At 56.1% G+C, this 21,675-nt stretch overlaps 7 protein-coding genes across 7 annotated transcripts; 4 read left to right on the top strand and 3 right to left on the bottom strand.

Annotated features, from left to right (window-relative positions):
• Positions 1–1,560: 1,560 nt before the first annotated feature.
• On the top strand, positions 1,561–2,072 carry B0I36DRAFT_362101 (uncharacterized protein; the record flags this gene model as incomplete). The annotated part of the gene is made up of 2 exons (XM_046158597.1): positions 1,561–1,649; positions 1,712–2,072. The coding sequence occupies 2 exons, from the start codon at positions 1,561–1,563 to the stop codon at positions 2,070–2,072; spliced, it is 450 nt and encodes a 149-aa protein (XP_046014267.1).
• Positions 2,073–3,054: 982 nt separating this feature from the next.
• On the bottom strand, positions 3,055–5,834 carry B0I36DRAFT_373681 (beta-glucosidase 1; the record flags this gene model as incomplete). The annotated part of the gene is made up of 3 exons (XM_046160215.1): positions 3,055–4,947; positions 5,019–5,107; positions 5,162–5,834. The coding sequence occupies 3 exons, from the start codon at positions 5,832–5,834 to the stop codon at positions 3,055–3,057; spliced, it is 2,655 nt and encodes an 884-aa protein (XP_046014268.1).
• Positions 5,835–8,019: 2,185 nt separating this feature from the next.
• B0I36DRAFT_321445 (lipase) lies at positions 8,020–9,941 on the top strand. The gene is made up of 4 exons (XM_046153703.1): positions 8,020–8,595; positions 8,664–8,829; positions 8,897–9,001; positions 9,061–9,941. Exons 1-4 carry the CDS (start codon positions 8,502–8,504, stop codon positions 9,788–9,790), a joined length of 1,095 nt encoding a protein of 364 aa, XP_046014269.1. The 5' UTR covers positions 8,020–8,501; the 3' UTR covers positions 9,791–9,941.
• A 541-nt stretch (positions 9,942–10,482) lies between these two features.
• On the bottom strand, positions 10,483–12,042 carry B0I36DRAFT_203318 (uncharacterized protein; the record flags this gene model as incomplete). The annotated part of the gene is made up of 5 exons (XM_046148796.1): positions 10,483–10,561; positions 10,604–10,835; positions 10,914–11,058; positions 11,128–11,733; positions 11,821–12,042. Coding segments are annotated over 5 exons (1,284 nt in total), but the record flags the coding sequence as incomplete, so codon positions are not given.
• A 466-nt stretch (positions 12,043–12,508) lies between these two features.
• Positions 12,509–14,974, bottom strand: B0I36DRAFT_266608 (RNI-like protein). The gene is made up of 4 exons (XM_046151215.1): positions 14,685–14,974; positions 14,589–14,633; positions 14,501–14,528; positions 12,509–14,444 (listed from the first exon to the last, which is right to left on the bottom strand). Coding segments are annotated over exons 1-4 (1,827 nt in total). The 5' UTR covers positions 14,687–14,974; the 3' UTR covers positions 12,509–12,692.
• A 1,010-nt stretch (positions 14,975–15,984) lies between these two features.
• B0I36DRAFT_241372 (SNF2 family N-terminal domain-containing protein) lies at positions 15,985–19,048 on the top strand (the record flags this gene model as incomplete). Its single annotated transcript, XM_046149840.1, has 4 exons — positions 15,985–17,496; positions 17,564–17,774; positions 17,833–18,760; positions 18,820–19,048. The coding sequence occupies 4 exons, from the start codon at positions 15,985–15,987 to the stop codon at positions 19,046–19,048; spliced, it is 2,880 nt and encodes a 959-aa protein (XP_046014272.1).
• A 735-nt stretch (positions 19,049–19,783) lies between these two features.
• Positions 19,784–21,658, top strand: B0I36DRAFT_362107 (methionyl-tRNA synthetase; the record flags this gene model as incomplete). Its single annotated transcript, XM_046158598.1, has 3 exons — positions 19,784–19,910; positions 19,980–21,244; positions 21,368–21,658. 3 exons carry the CDS (start codon positions 19,784–19,786, stop codon positions 21,656–21,658), a joined length of 1,683 nt encoding a protein of 560 aa, XP_046014273.1.
• Between the last annotated feature and the right edge of the window lie 17 nt (positions 21,659–21,675).

Below are 21,675 nucleotides of genomic sequence, written 5' to 3' on the forward strand. Positions count from 1 at the left end.
CAGAGGAACCTGGTGGTGTCGGCGTATGAAACTTCATATCTAGCTGCGAAATCACATAATTCGGGTCGTACGGTACTAGGCCTGTCGCTCTGAAGCCTGCCTGGATGTTTGATTTGGTCATTGCAGCGTCGTACGCCTTATAAAAGGCTGGGAGGAAGTCCTCCTTTGAAACGTGGGTTACGTGCGCCCGCATTAGACCTTCGATTTCTTTACCGTACGCCCGTTTCAGAGGTCCAAAACACCCAACATCGAGAGGCTGGAGCTTATGCGACGAATGAGCAGGCATACAGAGCGTGACAATATTCTGTTCCTTGCAGTAGAGCTCGAAATCGACGGAATGGTGGCTCTCGTGGCCGTCGAGGATAAGGAGGCGGTGGGTACCCTTCGTACGACTCTTTGTATGGAAATCAAAGTGTTTTACCCATTCTAGGCCTCTCTCGTTCGTCGTCCAACCGTTTTCTGAAAGCGCGATTACCCAGTCGGCCGGTAGAGGGCTATTCGCGGTCCAGGAGTCGAGGTGGACCTTCCCGGCGAAGATAATGTATGGCGGGATTGAATAGCCGTACGACGCGATACCCTGGATTACTGTAACCCATTCCTGATTGCCTTGTTGTACGGCTCTTGGCCTCCCGCGTCGATCGGAGGTCGTAACGACAGTTTCGGCGGAGATCTTGCCCATCGCGAAGCCCGTTTCGTCGAAGTTATAGATATCGTCATCGTGGATCCCGTATTTCGCGATTATGTTTCGTACGAGCTCAAACCACGCGCGATACGCGTCCGGATCCTCGCAAAGGACCCTCTGGTAATCGATTCTTCGATTAAAACGCGTACGGAGCTCAGGTCGTCGTCGTACGAAGGTTGAGGCCCAGTTCGTTCCAACGCGTGGCGCGTCGCGTACGCGGAGGAGTCGATCCGCCATTTCTCGAACACCACTTAACCGCGGTGGAAACGAACGCGAATCTAGGTCGAGTACGTATCGTACGATACTCTCCTCTTCGTATGAGGTTAATTTCTGGCAGGGTGGTCGGGTGTCGTGTTTCGCAGCTCGGCCGTGGTATCGTTGCTGGAGTATCGTACGAGATACATTATAGATCTGCGCAGCCTTTCGTACGCTTAATTTTGGGTCGGATTGGAGCGCATTTAACGCTAGAACCAAATCACTTTCAATTGATTGTCGTCCCATGATTGGAGGTGGAGAAAAAGGAGAAGGAAGTGAACCTCAATTAAATTGCAGTAAAGTGACCCGTTCACCCGTGTGACCCGCTCACCCGTGGATTACGTTATGCGATTGAGTGGTCAGGATGATGCTTTGTATGGTGCAGGTGGCAGCGGGCCGTCATTCATTCGCCCACCCACGGGACCTCAAAGTGGACCCCCGGCGCCAGGAGTGCTGCACGGCGGCTCAACACCAAGCAATTTTCAGGCCTGGCCAGGCGAATAGCTTCACATACGGCCAATATCGGATATCGACACCAGCGCAACCAGTGGCAGTCCGACATTCTTGCGTCTGAATATACCCCTGGACTGTGTTATTCCTCACGGCTACACCCTCCAGCCACGATGCGCTCCACCACACTTGCTGCTTCGAGCTGCCGAGCCGCTCTCCAACGGGCGTCATACACCCCGACACAGACCATCATAACAAAAAGGTCCGACGGCCAGCTGATGTTTCTGCCATAGAAACCAATGCTGACTTTTTTGACTCTCGCAGAACATTCACATCGCTTCCAACTCTCCGCCCATCTCTAGCAGCTCGGAACCCGGTCTTCCGGTCCGCCACAAACACCCTCGCGCGGTTGCCCAGCACTCCAGACGCAACCACCACCGCCACCGCCACAACAACAGACGCCGGAGTGGTAGCAGATATTGTACCCAAGTCGTCGATAACCTCTCACCCGGCCTTTATCGGCAGCGCGTTTCAGATCCGGTGCGGCCCGCGGCCGAACCTCGAGCGCAGCAGTCGCCTCATTCGCAAGCGCAGGTCCGGCTTTCTCGCGCGCCAGCGCAGCCAGACGGGCCGCAAGATCCTGCAGAGGAGGAGGGTCAAGGGCAGGCGCGTGCTGTCCATGTGAGCGGGGGCATCACAGCATGGTTCGGAACAGAAAGAACAGAGGCGTATGCTTTCTCATGATGTGAGGGAGCAGTGCTTTCATGGCGGTGACGTGGAGGGGCAGTTAGGAGCCAGCAGGAACGGAGGCATGGAAGACCAATCGGCATTCTGATCTCTTCCGAAACGGAGTGCATTGGCTTGTCGAAGCGGGTATGAGAGATTGGCCAAGCAGAAAGTCAATACTGTCTTGCGCCAAACACAAACGAATCACACCCAGATCTTCTCGGACAAGGGAATGCCCCGAAAAGCACCACTTCGAATCAACGACGATATAACCGTGGAACAAGGAAGAAGGAGCAACGACTAGGCAACGCCGGAGGACATAGCCACTGCCTAGGGTCAATGAACGTCTATGCAGCACAGACGAATGAGGCACTATGCATGATTGTCGTGGCAGGCTTGGAAGCTGACAAGGCGAAGCGTCATGTACCATATATTTTGAGACACCATACCAGAGCAAAGCGTATGGATACATATGTACCAATACCAACAAATATCACGATCGTCTGATCAGGCAGGGCGGATGAGTTAATTGTCAAGGGGCGAGCACGCGCACACTTTATTATCATGAGGCCGAGTCGTCTGTGAAACGAGCTTTACTTGGCACCACAGATCGGGCTTTCAGTATTCGGTGGTGCGGCATGCAACCTGTGCTTTTGAAGCGCATAGGTGCGGTGATACTGTGCAGCTGAATCTATGGCAGTCAAGCAAAATAGCACAGAGCGCGCTTGCTTTATTGGTGACCAGTCAAGCATTGCGAGTCCTCTGATATGGAAACAATCAAGCAGGGAGAGTTTCATTGATCATCATTATCCATCGTTGTTATGAAAATGTACACATTGACCCAATCTCCCCCACAATGGAGAGAATGAACCACGGACAGAAATACCCAGCACGCAAAGCACCCTCCAGCTGCATTAGTGCGGTTCTCGCTCCCGCGCACATTACACAACAACTGGGCTGGCAACACCACTCTCGCACGTCAGACTATCCGAGTAGCACACGGTGTTGAGCTCGGCGCTGCTCTGTCCAATCCACAGCCTGTAGGCGCCGGAAGGGTTCGGCACGACCCAGTTCTGCTCGACGACATCCCAGACGCTCAGGTCGCGGCGGGTGAGCTGGAAGCTGAGCGTCTGGCTGGCGCCAGGTGCAAGGTCCGCCGTCTTGGCAAAGTCGCGCAGCTGGATGATGGGCGTGTCGTAGGACGTGCCCTGAGGGAACTGAATGTACACCTGGCCCACGGCCTTGCCCGAGTAAGTCGAGCCGGTGTTGGTCACCTTGACCGAGAGGGTGTATGCGACGTCCCAGAGGGCAGGGTTGCCGCCGTTGGGACCACCGGCAGGAGGCAGGCTGGGCTTTTGCACACCACTGTAGCCCCTCGGGTAAGGATACTTCGAGCTGCCGCGGGAGCCGATGGCGTAGGCCTTGTCCGCATCGCCCTTGGACAGCCAGCTGTACAGGTACCGCCAGATCTTGTTGAAGCCAGAGGGCTCGTACGCTTCGGACGCAGCGGGGATTGTGGTATTCATGGCAGAGATGGGCGATGTGGGCCTTGCTGGTGCTGCCGGAGGCAGCCTGTCAAGCTTGGTGACGGCAGAAACGCTCGCCTCAGAGAGCTCAAACGTGGTATAGCTCATGCCGTAACCGAAGGCGAAGCGAGGCTTGATGCCATCCTTGTTGAGATGGCGGTAGTCGATGTAGAGGCCCTCAGAGTAAGTGTCCTGTGTCTGGCTGAGGGGAGTGGCAACCAGGCTCAAACTGGCCGGGTATTCGTCCTCGGAGTATGAGATACTGTATGGCAGCTTTCCACTCGGGCTAGTCTCGCCGAACAGGACCTCCGTCAGAGAGTCGCCAGCTTCCTGGCCCGGAAGATGGGCAATTAGGACACCCTTGACTTGCGGCAGATCGATCCAGGGCTCGACAATGACGGTGCCGACAGTGTGGTACACCACCATCACATTATTGTAGGTTGCCGCGGCCTTGCGCACGAGCTCGTCTCCGTTGAAGTAGGCTGCCAGACCGGTGTTATCGCGGTCACCGTGGTTGCCCTCCACGGTCAAGGTGTTCTCGCCCGAGTCAGAGCTGATGAAGACAATGGCGACCTCCTCACTGGATGGCTTTGGAACTTTGGGGAAAGTGTTGGTGTCGTAAAGCGTGACATTAGCCGCCTTCCTCCTCAGCGAGCCGATTGGGTCGTCAAGGTAAGGCAGAGTGGCAGCACCTGAGCCCCAACCCATAGTCAAGGTACCGCGGTTGCAGCCCTTGTCGGTGCACGAGTTGATGCCCTGGGGGTCAGCGCGTGCATCGGTGCCAAAGGCACTGATGGGCACATTAGTTGAGATAGGCAGAAAACTCCCATTGTTCTTCAGGAGCGTAATGGCTTCCTGGGCGACTTGCTTGGCGACGACGGCATGGTTGGCTTGCACATCTACGAACTCATTGACGAGACCCGACGGAGAGAACAATGCGCCTGGGTAGAGCTGGCCGTTCGCGGAGCCTACCCACGCATGGAAGTTGGGTTTGGGGTAATCCTGGTCCTGGCCGAGCTTGTACCACGTGGCAACGATGCGAGTGCACATGTCGTTGAGGCGATCGACGGGGACCGAGCCATTGAGCACTGAGCGGGAGAGCTCGTACATCCAGTGGCTGTATCCGAAAAGGGGAAGCGCGTTGGCAAGGGTGTCTCCAGGAAGGGTCATATCAAGACCAGCCAGCGCTGAGCCGACACCAGACAACTGAGAGAGCCAGTCTGTCTGGACGAAACCCTGGAAGCCAAGCTCGTCCTTGAGCAGACCATTGAGCAGCATGCTGTTCTGGTGAGTGGCCGAGCCGTTGAGCTGTTCAGAGGTAGTCAGCATCTACACGACTTCGCGGGTCATTTTTCAGAGGGGGTAGTAGGCGGACATACGTCGTTGTAAGCGGCCATCACCGAACCGACGCCGGCATGGATACCATCGGCAAATGGCCAGAGGTAGAGCTCATGCAAAGTGCGGTCATCTAACAAGTCAAAGTCAGCAAGGACATCTATATGAGGCAACTGGCATTACTGACCAATGTTGGCGCTGTACGCCGCTTGAAAAGGGTTGTACATGCGATACAATTCCTGCTCGTTTCCGATCAGGTGCTTGATCGTAGCAATGACTCCCTGGTCTTGCACGCCACGGATCGTCTCAGCACCAGCAATTCCTTGCAAGGTGGGATCCGATCCGAAGCCTTCCCAGTTGCGACCACCACGAGGCTTTCTGCCCAAGGGGCCAACAGATGGGCCGAGGTAAACATTAGCACCCTTTCCCTTGAACTCCTGCCCAATTGCCACACCTCTCTGGTACATGAGCTCCTTGTTGAAGGTCGCACCAGTCGTGATGCCAGCAGGAAAAGCAGTGACGTTGGGGGTCGTGCGAACTCCCAACGGACCATCCTGCAGGCACAGTTGTGGGAAACCGACCCTGTTGGCGCTGCCAGTATTGGCGACGCAGCGGCCCATGAACTGACCAGTGCCGGCTGTGATATTTGTCTTCTCTGCAAGCGTCATTCGGGACACCAGCGCCACAGCCTTCTCGTAGGCTTCGGCCCAGTCGTCAGTCCAACCACCACCGTGTGGTGTCGGATAGTAAGGATTGGCAACATAGCCGGCGGGGACAGGATCACGGTCGACGAGCTGGTCTGCAGACACAAAGGCCGCGCCCAGGAGGGCCACCACGGAGAGGCTCAATACCTTCGGCATGCTGAGTCAAGAGGCGCAATGGTGATCGACTGCCGTGACGGGCCAACAGGGCGGAGGCATGTCTCGGATGGGCAACTCAGAATACTTATATATCTGCCTGAGGATCCGCATGTTCCTGCCTCGTAAGTTACCATTGCGGGGACGGTGGGCGGCAAACCGCCCTGTCAACAAGATCCTCACTGCAACCATGGGCGAGCGATACAAGCACGCTATGTGCAGACATGTCCGGATGGGTCCCGAGGCTCCTGTGATTTGACCCCAATTACAGCTCAGGAACAAGTACCTGCTGACGAGCGGGGTGTGGCGGCGCTGACCTGTGATGCCCACACTGTCTCTCCCTGCTCGTGATACTGGATGTACCTGCATTATGATCTTCACCAGTCGCACAAGGGCTTGCCTGAGCGGCGCGTAGGGTGGAGATACGGGCTGCTGTGGTAGAGGTCCTGCTCGACAGGCCGACCATGGAAAAATGGACATATGCCAAGAGACAGCGAGAGATGCTGCTGCTGTTGCGGAACGGCCACGCGGACTACGACGTACGGGTCGACATTTCGATCTTCCACCACTGAGAGGCTCCTCATGCAAAAGGACCCTTGAAAGCTGGAGAATGATCTGGGGGCGCCCATGGTTCCATTGCCGAGCCCGCTTGAGCGGTGAAGTCGGGCCTTTGACAGCCTGGGTGGACGAAAGCAGGAGGCAAAGATGCCAATCCGGATTTCGAGCCGGGCAGGAGCCCCGTCATCGAGCCTTGTGACCATTCGTGACGCATGCTGCTGAACTGGCGAGCGGTGCGGAGAAGCGGCCAAGGACCAGCACCCCGGGAAAGCTACGTGAGTGCCCACGCGCGTGCAGGGATGGACAGCGAGAAGTCCGTGTCGTCACTGGGCCGGATAGCTGCAGATTGCGGTGGGCAGGTCGGCAGATCGCGGGCATAGGCCGACAAAGTCATGATGGTGGCCAGAAGCCACTGACGGGGGGTCAGCCATGTGACTGGCCAAGCGGCGGCACGCGTGAAATCTGGGGATGGAGGGTGCCACAAACGGCAGGCGGCAGCGAGCGCTCTGCAAATGCAGACCCCAGCCAGCCACTGCAGCCTGACGTCCGCGAGTGATCGTCTTCAGGTGTTGAGGAGGCGTTGCCAGGGGAGGATGAGTGGTGATGCGGTAAGTGAGGTGTTCCTGGACAATAGCGCTGCCATTAATGTCAACAGCACTCACCTTGAGCGCGTCCCCCCCACCTATCCCCCTCTCGCTCTGGTCATGCAGCGCCTCAGCAGCGCCTGTCAAGCAAGCAGCAGCAATTCCAGCCGGTCGGCGCAGATGAGAGCGAGGTGCAGCTCATTTGCGGCGTCAGACCACAGCTCAGATGTTCCCGTCGGTTAGCATGTGATCTGCCCTCGTTGCTGCGACCAGATGCAACCAGGCGTGCCAGTCCTGCAGCCTTGGCTGGACCGCCTGCAACGCCATAATCAGTATCCCAAGGGCCACGACTGAGGCCGTTCACATTGCGCCTGATTATGCGCCACCATCGGAGGCCCTACCTATACCTAGGGAGTTACTGGTCCGTGTTTGGCTGCTACTGTTGTCTCTGGCCTATACTAATTGATCGTGAAACAGACGTTTCGGGCATTTACCATTTCTCCATCAGAATGGCCGGGCACGTCCTCACAAATCCATGCTGCCCACGCGCGAAAGCAACCTTGTGCGCCGTCAGTCATGGTCACTGTGATTCGGAAGTCTTCATCTGGTCTCGACTCATGCCCAGCGAGCTTCGCTTCCCAGGCCCATGGTCGACATCCTTGAAGGCCGGTCCGCACAGCCAGAACAGGCAGCTCGTCCGGACCCCACGATCTTGAACAAGGGCAGAGCGCTGCCTTGGGGACTAGTTATGTACTTGTTCCCTGCCGGTCGAGTCTGGACCTACGCATAAAGGCCCTACGCACAAAGGCCGTCGTTTGTCATGATAACTCCCCCGGGAGCCTCTACGATCAGGCCGACGGCTGGTCGAAAGCACAACCCACATGCCGATGCTCGCTCGTCAGCCAGGACAGGCACCAGCGCGATGTAACCCACCTCTACCCCAGATCCATGTCGGCCCAGTATATATCACATTAGCCAAGATCGTACCTCGCAAGCACAGGCATACTCGGTCCCCAACAAATTCTGAAGATGTGCATCCTCGCATAATCGAGCATTCCGTCAAAACCAAGCGTGCAATTTCCAGTCCATGAATCTACCAAGTCCTGAGACCAGGCATACTCCATGGCCCTGCCTTGTACAGACGTGCTTCGCCATGATTCGGGGCGATCTTGACGGATTGAGGCGCCTGTCTGCCGTCATCGGATCTATGATCGGGCATGTCACTCAATGCGGCAGGCTGCCATCGTCATGCGCCGCGAAAAATGCGTGAGCTGCTGTAACCCGGAGGCCATCCCTGCCGCGTGCTACATACCGAACCCAGAGGACAACACAAGAGCCCGTAGAGTGTCATCATGGCTTCGTGCGGTCCACCAAGGCAGAGACGTGCGCAGGAACAGGAAGACCTGTGGCCAGTCCTTCTATAAGGCCCCCGTGGCGGATCAGTCTCGTCTTGATCTGGAGCAGATTCTGCATTTCCTAGTGGTACGCTCTTCTCACCAACAGGATATCCGAGGCAATCACGTCCACAATGAAGATCTCGCCCATCCTCTTTGCGCCCTTACTCGTGTCCGCAGCCCCGGGCGTAACCAGAAGGGGCCATGACAGGGTAGTTGAGAAGCGAGGTATGCCAATCTATTGTGGGGGAGGCCGGAGAGACAGGGACTAACTAACTAATTATCATGTGCAACAGCGGCGACAATCACGACGACCGAGTTGGCTGATTTAAGGTTTTTTTCTCAATATGCAGCCGCTGCCAACTGCAACGGCCAAGTCGCGGCAGGGTCGGCCATTGCGTGTGCCAACAACGGATGCCCAGATGTCGAGGCCGTCGGCTCGACCGTGGTGGACACTTTTGGGTGAGGACCAGCCAGACACAGCAGACGTGGTTGATCAAAGGTGCTGACTCGGGTGTCTGTGTCCTAGTGGAGTCGTGACCGACATCCACGGCTATGTAGCCACAGATGTCGAGAACAAACTCATTGTTGTTGCCTACAAGGGCTCAACATCCTTGAGGAACTACCTCGCAGAGTAAGCAGAAGATCCCCTCACTTTCTCTTTGTGCTTTCAAGCGACTTACACGCCCGAAGCTTTGTGTTTCACCGCGTAGGCTGTGCCGACATTGTTGATGGCTGTGAGGTCCATGCCGGCTTTTCCAAGGCCAACGACGAGACCTGGGAGAAGATGCTGGCAACCTTGACAACCACCGTGGCCGCAAACCCGACTTACAAGGTCGTCTTCACGGGTCACTCCTTGGGCGGTGCCGTGGCTACACTTGCCACTGCTCGTGCCCGCAAGCTCGGATTCTCCATTGACCTGTACAACTACGGGTCGCCCAGAGTCGGCAACCAAGCCTTTGCCGAGTTCGTCACCAGCCAGCCCGGTGTGGAATACCGCATCACACACCTCACGGACCCTGTGCCTCGTCTGCCTCCGATCTTTCTCGGTTATCATCACATCTCGCCCGAGTACTGGCTGTCCAACGGCATTGCCAACACCACAGACTACAGCCCTGCAGACATCAAGATCTGCGAGGGCACGGCCAGCGTCCAGTGCAACGCTGGTGGTCTCGGTTTCGACCCTGATGCGCACAACTACTACCTCGGCCACATCACCGCGTGTACCGGACCATTCGACTTCAAGAAGAAGCGGGATGCTCAGGGCGAGGTCGAGTTTGTGTCCGAGACAGCGGTTCCCCCTCTACACATCACGCCAGACTTGGCCACGATTGACCCACCTGTTCTCTCCGACGAGGAACTTATAGCTCAGATGTTGGCTTTCGCTGAGCAGGACATTGATGCTGCGAATGCGCTGGCATAATTGCACGCGGTGTTGGCAACGGGAATGGGAAAATATGCGTATACGAGCTATGAAGAGATGCGAAATACTGGGAAAATGTACCGATTAACTTTATACACAACTTGTGATTCCTTACTTCGAGACTAATTAATTGGACTACTCCGAGAACAATAATGGCTTCATATGTACCGACGTGGACCACAAACTAGACACAGAATGGCTCTACATAGAAGCAACGCGCCGGCCATCTTGATCCACACGCTGATCTAAGTCATCTATTCTAATCGTAGTCGCTCCCGTTGGGCTTGTCAAATGGAAGCAAAAGCTTCCGCACCAGCCACCACCTCCCTTTCTCCCGTTCCATGCCCATCCACATCCCCAGCTGACTGACCGTTCCGATCCAACGAGCGACGAGCAGCAACAGCAGCAGCAGCAGCAACAGCGTCCACACCGCCATCACTCTTTCCCGGAAACAGAAACCCGAGCTCCTCGAGCGTCTTGGCCGTGCGGCCACTCCGCTCAAACGCGATCCTGGCCTGCGCGAAGATTGTTCGCTGCCAGAGCAGTTCCTCGTCCCAGAACGGCGGGCTCTTCCCACTCCTGCCTTTGCTGTTGATCTTGTTCTCCGTGAGCGGTGGCGGTGGCTGCGCCGCCTGGCCGCCGCCGCCGACGCCGCTGTGTTCGTGCTTGCCGGCCGCTTCGTAGCGCATGACCCAGCTGTGCAGCTCATTGATGTACTTCCCGTCGCCCCCGGTCTCGAAGACGTGATAGCCCCTCTCCGCCTTTGCCCACCTGGCTTCCTCGCTCAGCCCGGGCCGTTCCCCAGCTGCGTACTTGCGTTCCGCGGCCTCGGCGGGCTCGCGCTCCCATTCCTGGAGGACGGCCTGGGAAGGCAGGGGAATCAAGTTTGCCCATATCCGCGAGAACACTGCGGCCTGGGCTTCCGCCAAGGGGAAAGGGATGACTTTGATCGGGAGGCCGGGGAAGACAATGGTCGGGTGAACAGTATGGAGGAAGTGCTTTGCGAGGTTGTGCACGCGGCGGCCGTTGGTGATCAGTGGTGTCTCTGTCGTGGATGGAGGACGAGGGTGACCGTTCACAAGATCCATGCCGAAGCCCAGCCCAGTAGCCTTACCATGGCCACCAGACTCTAGACTTAAACCCTTCAAGAAAGGAAATGTATACAGAAACCCTGTCGCAAACAGCACCCTGTCAACTCCATACTCAATCCTTCCGTCCTGGAATTCGACCCCCTTCTCCTCGACCAGGAACCGTGCAATCGGGGCGGCCTCGTCATAAACGAAACCTTGATCCTCCTCGATGAACCGTCGCATGTCGTCGGAGGTTGGGGACTGGACCGATGATATCAGCGACGCAGTTCTTTTGCCATTCGTCCCGCCGTCTGCAGCTCCGGCTCTAGCCCGCCGAATCTGTGCCGCGATATCCAGCCCCGAGGCCGAGTTTCCTACCACGACGACCTTGCGTGCTCCTGATGGTGTGCAGCCATACCGCGGATCGCTGGGGTTCCGGTACGACTTGGAGTGTGATATCACGTCTGGATATGCGGCGTGGAACTCGCGGATGCCCGGGACGTCGGGGATGTAGGGGGTTGCGTAATGTCCTGACGCCACGACCACGGCGTCATACACTGCGCTTGTGGTCTTGTTAGTGCGCAGGTCGCGGCTCGCGACTGTCCACTTCTCCCTGACGATATGCGGACCATCCTTGGTAGCCGGCGAGGGGGACAGCAACGCGTGCTCTTCCACGAGAGAGACATCAACGACCTGCGTCGCGAATCGAATTAAGTGCCGCACATCCCGCGCGTACTCAACAAGGTAGTCCTGGACGATCTGCCTGGTCGGATAGATCTCGCAGTCTTTTGGAAATGGCTTGTCCGAGAACTGCATGAGGGTGTGCGGGATATTGGTATTGAGCTCGTCGTACATTGGCGAGGGGAATATCGGCTCCGGCTTGTTATCCTTCGCCGTCGTCTCCGTCTTGCCATTGCCACGCCCTGCGCCTTCATCATAGAGGAACACGGGCTCATCGACCTCGACGAACGGATCTGTAAGCGGCACTTTGTCCACCACTTTGCTGTCCGCTGCTTCTCTCGTTGCCCCCGTAATCCACGGCGTATGTTTCCACACCCCGCCGACCTCGCCGCGTTGCTCAAAGATGTCGACCTGTTGGAAGACATCTTGCCCTTGAGCGAGCAGGTATTTCGCCGCCGCAAGACCGCTCGGCCCCGCCCCGATGATGGCGACCTTGTGTACGTCAAACAACACTGGCCACTCCGCCAGGTCGATTTCTGGAGCATTTCCTGGTATCGAGCTCCCTTGTGAATCCGGTGCATCTATCTTGCTTCCGGGGTGCTTCCCATTGGTGCGCGGCTCTATGTCGCGAGAACGCAGGCGCGCCGGGTCGTCTCCGGAAAACGTCATGGCTCTACGTAGGGTTTACTGAGCTGTGACCGTGATGCTGGGATATCTAGAAATATTCGATAGACAGTCTAGTGCAATGCTGGGAAGCAATAACATCATAAAACTTGTGCCGCACACAGGTAAGTCTATTGGTGTCCTGTGGTCACGCCCAACGCAGAGGAGACGCTGTTCTTGAGATCGGAATCAGCTCGGCTATGGGGTGGAGCCCGATTCCGGAGCACCATAGATATCCCCGCAGGACTTCCTTGAGCCCGACTGACCCAGAGTCTTATTATCGGGCATACGTTCACGGCAGAACTTTGTTAAAATGTTCCATTCATTTTCCTTGAAGCCTAGTCATACGACACAATCATCTGTGCATAGCGCTGATAATGTCAGAATCAAATGTTGAATGCAAAGTCCGGAGGAGCGATCTCCTGTTGTCATGTTGTCGACTGCGTGCGCCCCACGATGTCACCCACATTTCGAGACGTGGGTATCCATCAATCATCAGAACCCTCGATAACCATGCCTTGCGCATTAGGCACCCCAACCAGAATTCTGCCTCTTGGCACCCGCACGTCCTTGACCTTCATGCAACCAAAGACATTCATTTCCTTCAGATTGGGGCAGGCCCGAAAGATGCTGCCAACAATAAAGTCTGTGACCTCCTCACAGAAGCTGACTTCGACATACTGCAACTCTGGATACGTCTTGTCTTCTGCAAAGGCGTCTTCGAATGCCTCTTGAGAGATATGTCGGCACGCATGGACGTTGAGATACCGTAGTTGCCTGCCCGAATGTTTCATGAGGGCCCGGAATCCATCGGAGCAGAAGCCCACTAGATGGGCATTCTCGCGAGGTTTCGCGGCATCCACATGACGACATCTTTGAAGATCGACCGATACAAGAGGGCGATTTTTCCAATCGGTGAACAACCTTGCAAAGCCCGAGTCCGTCATGACTTCACTGCCAGTGATGCGGAGCTTGGTCAGAACCGTCGCTTCCTTGTGCAAAGCGTCGAGAAGGCGGTCGTCGACATCGGGTACTTCCTTGATGGAGAAGGTTCGCAAGTTTCTCCCGACATTCTGGACAATCTTGACGTATGGTTCAGTCGTTGTGAACTTGACGAGCTGTAGTCCCAGGTGCTCAAGTGAGCTCATCTCGGCTATGTGCAGAAGCCCCTCGTCTGAAACTTGCTGGTTGTGGCAGATTTTGAGTCGCTTGAGTGCATGACAGTGGTTCTTGACAGACTTGAGTATCTCATCGTTGACGTGCTTGTCCGTGTAGTAAATCTGCAAGGTCTCAAGGTGCGCGCCCTTTTCGCGGATGTATCTTTCCCACACGGCTGCGCTCAGAAGATTCGCGCCGTGAATGTAGAAATATTTCAGCATCAACTGGCGCCCAAGTAGATACTCCATCACCTCGTCCTTGAACTGGATTGCATTGCGAAGCTTGAGTTTCTCCAATCTTGATGCAACTGAAAATATTCGCTTGTAGTCGTCGGAGCTGAGCCGTGCCCCGTCATATACCATGACTTGCTCCGTGGCGGGTTGGAGAAACAAGTTCAGGGTTTGGGGCCCAAGCATGCGTCGCTTTGATAGCAATCTGGCGATGCGATCAATAGCTCGTGGTGGTAAATCACCAAGGTCGTCTGCGAGCTCGATGTTCTTCGCCAATGTCTCTACACAGAGCGTCGTCAAAGTCTTGGCGCCCGTCGGCTGCGTGCCATCAAGAATCTTGCTTTGAGTCTTCCTCCGCCCACCGCCTCCTGTGTTGAGCGGCTTCTTCTTCTTCTTCTTTGCGGCATCGTCATCCTTGGCAAGGTCCTTGCTGCACTTAGCGCACAAGAGACCACCATTTGGACCGGCTCGTGAATAAGGAGTCACGGTGAAGCGTTTCTCGCAGATCTCACAGTGCTCCATTTGTCCAGGCAGGGGGGTTAGCTTTTCAGCGAACATGGTCTCAACCAGATCGTCGGAGTCGGAATCGTCTGCCTCCCGCTTCCTTTTCTTGTATGCCTTGGACTTTTTGATCTTCTCGATGGTCTCGGCCTGCTTCTTGCGTTTCTGATCACGAGCCCGAGCAGCTGCGGCACGGCGAGAGGTCGTGGGAACGTCTTCTTCTTCATCTTCATCTTCCTCCTCGGCAGGTTCTTCCGCAACGGTTGTGGTGGATGGCCCGGCCTCACGAGCCGCCGCAGCTCGCCGAGCATCTGCATCCGCTCGGATTTGAGCAGCAGAGATGTTTTGCGACTAAAGTAGACTATGAGTATGAGAGATGGCAAGACCGGAGAATACGAGAGACTTACGGCCAAGAAGTCTGTAAGCGCCGACTGGCTGTATTGGGGGTCAGCATCGCAATAAGCCCTTGCAGTGAGCAGGCACTGGTGAACTTACGGGCCTCTAATCGACCGGCCGGTGCGGGTCTGACGACTTGAACTCCTGCGGAAGAATGAGCATCATGGATTCAATTCCCAGGCAGGCATGACTAACATTTTAAAAATGGGCGGTTGCAGCCACAAAAAACACCAGTTGCGATATGCCAGAACAGGCCGGACGTGATGACTGGGTGATCTGGAATGAGGCCCTTCGTGATGTCTGAAGGAAAACCGGGTCTGGGTGTTGATGAGTGCTCGAAGAATTACGAGGGCACGTCAGCTTATGCGATGCGAGAGCACCCTGTCGTTCGCCGCAACCCAGGAAGACAAGCGACAACCTCCAGGAACGGGTAGTGGTAGTGGCGAGGAGTCAGGCGAGAGCTCATTGATTGATTTGTTTTTTCGTGCAGAGAGTGAGACACCAGGAGGCCAAGCGATGCGCTTCCAAAGCACACCTGGGCACTTCGGGGCCTGAGGCAGTTCCACTGATGTGGTGGGGCCACCGTCGACGTCGCGCCCTGAACCTGGCCGCGTCTCCAGGAGCGCACCTTCCGCCGCCCCGGGGCTTTTTTAGTGGGCCGTGGCGACCTTTTGCAGGTTCGAGCTGAAAAAGATTGCTGCACATGCGTTTGTCTCATCGATTCGCCCCTTGGATTCACGGCCATTCACGGGAAGCTGACCAATCGAAGCTTCCTCTTTCTGACACAGGAAGTCTGGTCCAGCCCTGATTAGGTCTAGCGGCTGGACTGCTGCCTGGGAGAGTGGGCCTCCCCAATTAAAGTCACGTGCCTTCGCGCCAGCAACGTGGTGCCCCCTTGGTGGCGACACTTTAGATCCTTGCACATCCACACCCATTCTGGCGCTGCATGTCCCGGGCATCAGCGCCCCCCCACTTGCCTCCGTAGAGGGCTGCATTGGCCATTACTCGCACTTCACTTGCCAGCCGAGCCATCCTCAACCTTCAGCTTTGTGCTTTGTCTGTGGTTGTGTTTTTGTCACGAAACTGCAAATTCTGCCGCAGCAGTCTCTGGGCAATTCTCCTCGAATTATCAGAGCGAGAACGTGCCCTCCTCCGGCCACCGCACTGTCTTATCGTTTCGGCACTGCTGGTTGAGTGGGCCAGCCATCCACCCATTCGCTTGCCACTCGTTCATTAGTCAAGCAACATCTCGGACGAAGCCGAGGCCGAGCATTGCGTCTTGCTGCAGACACAGACTCCCTACGACGACTCCTCTCTCATTCAGTCAATCGTCAATTCTGTTCAGGTGTCTGCTCACTGTTCCACTACGGGGCCTTCACCAACAGCCTGTTACCCTTTCCAATTCCGTGGGCCAAGCCATCTTAACATGGCTCCGCGAACGACAAGACGCTCGCTGGGTGCAACCCTGGGCGAAAGTTCAACAGCTGACATGGAGATGGACGGTGCCATCCTACCTAGGCGGTCCTCGAGGCAGTCACTCCCTCTTACATCAGAGCCTATCGCCAAGAGAGGCCGAGGCAGGCCTTCTAAAGAGGTCATTGCCTCAGAGACAGCTTCGGCGTCCACCACACCATCTGAATCAGTCTCTGAAGCCGAATACTCGACTCCAGCGACCAGCATCGCCGTGACACCAGCAGCATCGACGTCCGGCCTTCCTACGGCGGGCACAAAGAGGACTCGCGGGCAGCTTGTGGTACAGCTTCCACCTGTGGACCCAAATGCTTTCACCCTGCCAAAGAGGGCCCTCAAGCCAAACAACAAGACACTTCTCGCGGAATCGGAAGATGACGAATTCGACTATGGGTCGTCCTCCGATGCGATTCTCGCGCGTCGGTTGCAGCGTGAGGAATACGCCAAGGCAGATACCGGTGTCTCCAGCTCAGAACAGATATCAGCTACAGACCTTGTGCGCCCACAACCGACAAGACGCAGAAGTACTAGAACTACTCGCCTGGCCATTGCGGATAGCGAAGATGACTTGTCCATCAATGTGATTGACAAGAAGGGCAAGGGCAAGGCCGTCAGTAAAGCCGTGGCCAAGCCCAGCCGAGCGAGCCAGACTCGAGGAAAAGTCGAAAACTCAATTGCGGCAAGCGAACTAGACGACGAGGACGTACCACTGTCGGTGTCCGCCCCCGCACGCAAGAAGCAAAAGATCCAGCAACCTGATAGCGACGATGAGCTGACATCCCTTCCTGACGACTTTGAAGACCCGTTCCTCACTAGTGATGGCGATCAGTCATACATGTCACTCTCGGAGGCAGAAGTCACAGCTGACGACGGCTCTGACCCGGAGGCCCCAGCAGGCGGCATGGCTCGGATTGCCGCTAACCGCCGCGCCTTCCGACGACCACAGGCTCGGCTGCAGAACCGGGCGCAGAGAGACCGCGCTCGTCTCGAAAAACACCACCCCCAACTCAAAACAATGTGGACCGACTTGGAGAATATGCCGATCCTCACAGCTGGAAAAGCTGAGCAGCCGAAGACGATATCACGCCAGATGAAACCCTTTCAGCTTGAGGGACTAGCCTGGATGAGGGCCATGGAGACCACCAAGTGGAGAGGCGGCCTCCTCGGAGACGAAATGGGCCTAGGCAAGACTATTCAGGCGGTGTCCCTGATTATGTCCGACTATCCTGCAAAGACGCCGACGCTTGTGCTTGTACCTCCAGTTGCTCTCATGCAATGGACCGCAGAGATCGAATCGTACACTGGCGGACTGCTCAAGACACTGGTATTTCACGGCACAAACTCGAAGGCCAAAGGCCTTTCCGTGAAGGAACTAAAGCAGTACGACGTACTCATGATGTCGTATAACACCTTGGAATCTCTGTACCGAAAACAGGAGAAGGGTTTCAAGCGTAAGGACGGCATGGTCAAGGAACGTAGCGCGGTGCATCAGATCATGTTTCATCGTGTCATCCTTGACGAGGCACACTGCATCAAGGTACGCCTTCGCCAATATATACCACTGTGGACAGGCTAAGGCACGAGCTAACAATTTCGTTCATCAGACTCGCACCACAATGACGGCAAAAGCATGCTTTGCGCTCAAGGTTGAGTACCGCTGGTGTTTGACCGGAACACCGCTTCAGAACCGCATTGGCGAGTTCTTCTCTTTGATCAGGTTCCTGAACATGCGTCCATTCGCAGAATACTTCTGCAAGCAATGCCCCTGCGCTCAGCTCGAGTGGTCCATGGGCGACGACGGCAAATGCACTCACTGTATGTCGTCCCCAAAATCAAAGCGCGGTTGAAGCTTACTGACATGATTGGGACGTAGGTCAGCATCACTCGATGGGCCATGTTTCCGTGTTCAACCAAGAGCTCTTGAACCCTATCCAAAAATATGGCAACCGAGGCGAAGGCAACGTCGCATTCCAGAAGCTTCGTCTTATGACCAACAGAATCATGCTTCGCCGCCTCAAGAAGGATCACACAGATTCCATGGAGCTGCCCGTCAAAGAAATATATGTTGATCGTCAGTTCTTCGGGGAGGTAGAGAATGACTTTGCCAACAGTATCATGTCCAGTGGTCAGCGCAAGTTCGACACCTATGTGGCGCAAGGTGTCATGCTCAACAACTATGCCAACATCTTTGGCCTCATCATGCAGATGCGTCAAGTCGCAGACCATCCCGATCTGATCCTGAAGAAGTCTAGTGAAGGAGGACAGAATGTCTTGGTTTGCTGCATTTGCGACGAGCCCGCCGAGGAGGCCATTCGCTCCAGATGCCGTCACGAGTTCTGCCGTGTCTGCGCCAAAAGCTACATCAACTCTCAAGACCAGCCAGATTGCCCGCGCTGTCATATTCCGCTCTCTATCGACCTGGAGCAGCCCGAGATTGAGCAAGACGAGGTTATGGTTAAGAAGTCCTCAATTATCAATCGCATCAGGATGGAGAACTGGACATCATCGTCCAAGATCGAGCTTCTCGTCCACGCACTCCACAAACTCCGGTCCGACAATGCCTCACACAAGTCGATCATATTCTCGCAATTCACTTCCATGCTGCAGCTCATCGAATGGCGCCTGCGCCGTGCAGGCATCACAACAGTCATGCTGGATGGCAGCATGAGTCCGGCACAACGACAAGCATCTATCAATCATTTCATGACAGACGTCAATGTTGAGTGCTTCTTGGTTTCACTGAAGGCTGGCGGTGTTGCACTCAACTTGACAGAGGCGTCTCGAGTATTCATTGTTGACCCGTGAGTCTTACTTCCCACCCGTGAGCACCTCATATTTCGTTTGCTGACACATGTGCCAGATGGTGGAATCCTGCCGCCGAGTGGCAGTCTGCAGACCGATGCCACCGCATTGGTCAGACACGCCCTTGTACCATCACTCGCCTCTGTATCGAGGATTCTGTCGAGAGCAGAATTGTGGCTCTGCAGGAGAAGAAGGCAAACATGATTAACTCGACAATCAATTCCGATGACGCCGCTATGGAGTCATTGACCCCAGAGGATCTCCAGTTCCTCTTCCGCGGCAGCTAGAGAACGACTTGCCTGGCTTGGTCCTGAATGGCTAAAAGCATCCAGGGCGTGGGGAGTTTCAATACTCGGAGTATTTTGATAGGCATGTTTAGCGGGACTGTACGGGCGCTGGAGCGTCCAGGGGTAATGCTATAATTTCGAGAAGAGGACGTTTGGAGTGCAGCTTCATTACATTGCAGCTTGGAAGCCAAGTCCATGAATTTGGCAGGTGCAGCTATTCTTATCACTTCTAGCACGACATCGTCACAGCCACGAGAGAAGAGACAGAATTCATTTTTATGTAAAACATAGAGATACACACGTTTGTAGAATGTAACTTGCACTCAAACCTCGTGTGGGCTGAGTTGAGCCGGGCTGTAGACATGGTGTGGCGATGGAGGACCAGAAGAATGCCAAAGCGAGAGACCCCTGGTTCCTGGAGTTGGCTGGATGGCTGGCAGTGGGGCCCTGTGTCCACTGGAAAAGCTGGGGTTCCTGGCGCGATCGGAGCTGAGCTGCAAGCCCGAGCTTGTCCTGTTGACAGCTCCAAAGTTTGGTGCGGAAGAAGAGTAAAGGACCAGCAAGAGCTTCCCTAGCAGCCACCACACGGCGACAATGAAGGCATTGCTGGGAGCGGCAGCTCCGGGCTCGCGCCTGGCCGGTATGAGGCTCTCTGCCGCACGGCGACAGAGCAGCTGGACATGCCTCGTCTGCAGACAGCGGGCTCGGCAGACCACCCCGCCAGGAGGCATCACGATGCAAAGCAGGCTTTACAGCAGCAGCAACAACAACAGTGGCAGTGGCAGTGCGGCGGCGGCACCCGGCCAGGAGCCTCGAGACAAGCCCTACTATGTCACGACACCCATCTTCTACGTCAATGCCGGTGAGTTGTTCTCGTCGGGTCGGTGACGCCCGATGGCTGGCTGGTGCTAACTCGACAGCCGCTCTGCAGCACCTCATGTCGGCCACCTGTACAGCATGGTGCTCGCCGACGTCCTCAAGCGCTGGCAAGTGCTCAAGGGCGAGCCCGCCATCCTCTGCACAGGCACCGACGAGCACGGCATGAAGGTGCAGCAAGCCGCCCAGCAGCAGAACATGCTGCCCAAAGCCCTCTGCGACGTCAACAGCCAGACTTTTCGCGACCTCGCCGTCACGGCCAAGCTCGACAACGACCACTTTGTACGAACCACCGACCCGGACCACCGCGCTGCCGTGCAGTACTTTTGGGAAAGACTAGTCGACAGTGGGTACATCTACGAGAAAACGCACGCGGGCTACTACTGCGTCTCCGACGAGACCTTCTACCCAGAGGATTTGGTCGCCTTGCACCACGATGGCATGACCGGCAAGGTCCAGCATGTCTCGACCGAGACTGGCAACGTCGTAGAATGGACAGAGGAGCGCAACTACTACTTTCGTCTGACTGCCTTGCGCGAACGGCTGCTCGAGTTCTTCGCGCAAAACCCAGAGTGGGTAACGCCGCCCTCGAGGATGGCCGAGGTCGTAGAATGGGTCAAGAACCACCTCGAGGACCTGTCCGTATCCCGGCCACTCAGCCGTCTGGACTGGGGTATCCCCGTGCCTGGCGACGAAAGCCAGACGATATATGTCTGGGTTGATGCACTGGTCAACTACCTCACTATGGCGGGCTATCCATTATTGCCTCCCGGCGAGGAACACAAGGGCGGCTGGCCGGCGGACGTGCATGTGGTGGGCAAGGACATTGTGCGTTTCCACTGTGTGTACTGGCCAGCTCTTCTCATGGCTGTAGGGCTGCCACTGCCCAAACGTGTGCTCAGCCACGGCCACTGGCTCATGGACAACCGCAAGATGTCCAAGTCTGTCGGAAATGTCGTTAATCCGTTCTTTGCGATTGAGCGCTACGGACTCGACACGATCCGCTACTTCCTGATGCTCCGGGGCACGATAACGCACGATCCGGACTACAGTAACCTCCACATCGTCCAGGCGTACAAGAAGGGGCTTCAGACGGGCCTAGGCAACTTGGTCAGCAGACTCACTAAGGGCAGAGCTTGGAGCGTGCGAACTGCTGTGCAAAACAGACAACCGCACGGCCTCACAGATGCGGAGCCTTCCGGATCGCTGTACCGAGTGCAGTGGCAGCACGCCGAAAGCATCCGCGGGATCGCTGAGGAGCACATGGTCGCCCTGGCACCCCCCACGGCACTCCGGCGCATCATGGACGTGATTTTCGAGGTAAGCATCTTGACTATGATGGCGTTCCCACTGTGCACCAGCTCAGACGACCCTTTTATTGTTTTTCCCGGCTGTATTTTCAAATCACGACCAGGACAAGCTGACACTCCTCATTTTCACCAGACAAACAAATACATGGCCCACACGGAGCCGTGGGCGCTAGCCAAGGATGGCAATATTGAGGAGACCGAAAAGGTCATCTACCTGATCGCGGAGTCGGTGCGGATAGCCGCCATTCTCTTGCAGCCCTTCATTCCCGACAAGGCCGTCGAGATCCTCGACAGGCTAGGTGTCAGAGCTGACCGGCGCGGTTTCGAATACGCCCAGATCCGTGCGGACGATGCTTATGGCATGGACTCTGCCGACCGCAAAGGAGACGAGGCGCTCTTCCCGCCCTTGCCGATCGAGGACTGAGTTGGTCGGCCGAAGTC

This window comes from Microdochium trichocladiopsis (genome assembly GCF_020744255.1).
Source record: "Microdochium trichocladiopsis strain MPI-CAGE-CH-0230 chromosome Unknown B0I36scaffold_4, whole genome shotgun sequence".
Lineage (NCBI taxonomy): Eukaryota > Fungi > Ascomycota > Sordariomycetes > Xylariales > Microdochiaceae > Microdochium > Microdochium trichocladiopsis.

Bases quoted from the DNA above. Each gene is read 5' to 3' on its own strand.
- B0I36DRAFT_321445 (XM_046153703.1), top strand. From the start codon at position 8,502: ATGAAGATCTCGCCCATCCTCTTTGCGCCCTTACTCGTGTCCGCAGCC. The intron at 8,596-8,663 runs GTATGCCAATCT...CATGTGCAACAG, and splicing joins CAGGGTAGTTGAGAAGCGAG to CGGCGACAATCACGACGACC. The intron at 9,002-9,060 runs GTAAGCAGAAGA...ACACGCCCGAAG, and splicing joins TTGAGGAACTACCTCGCAGA to CTTTGTGTTTCACCGCGTAG.
- B0I36DRAFT_266608 (XM_046151215.1), bottom strand. The intron at 14,529-14,588 runs GTAAGTTCACCA...CCCCCAATACAG, and splicing joins GGCCGGTCGATTAGAGGCCC to CCAGTCGGCGCTTACAGACT. The intron at 14,445-14,500 runs GTAAGTCTCTCG...AGTCTACTTTAG, and splicing joins CGCTTACAGACTTCTTGGCC to TCGCAAAACATCTCTGCTGC.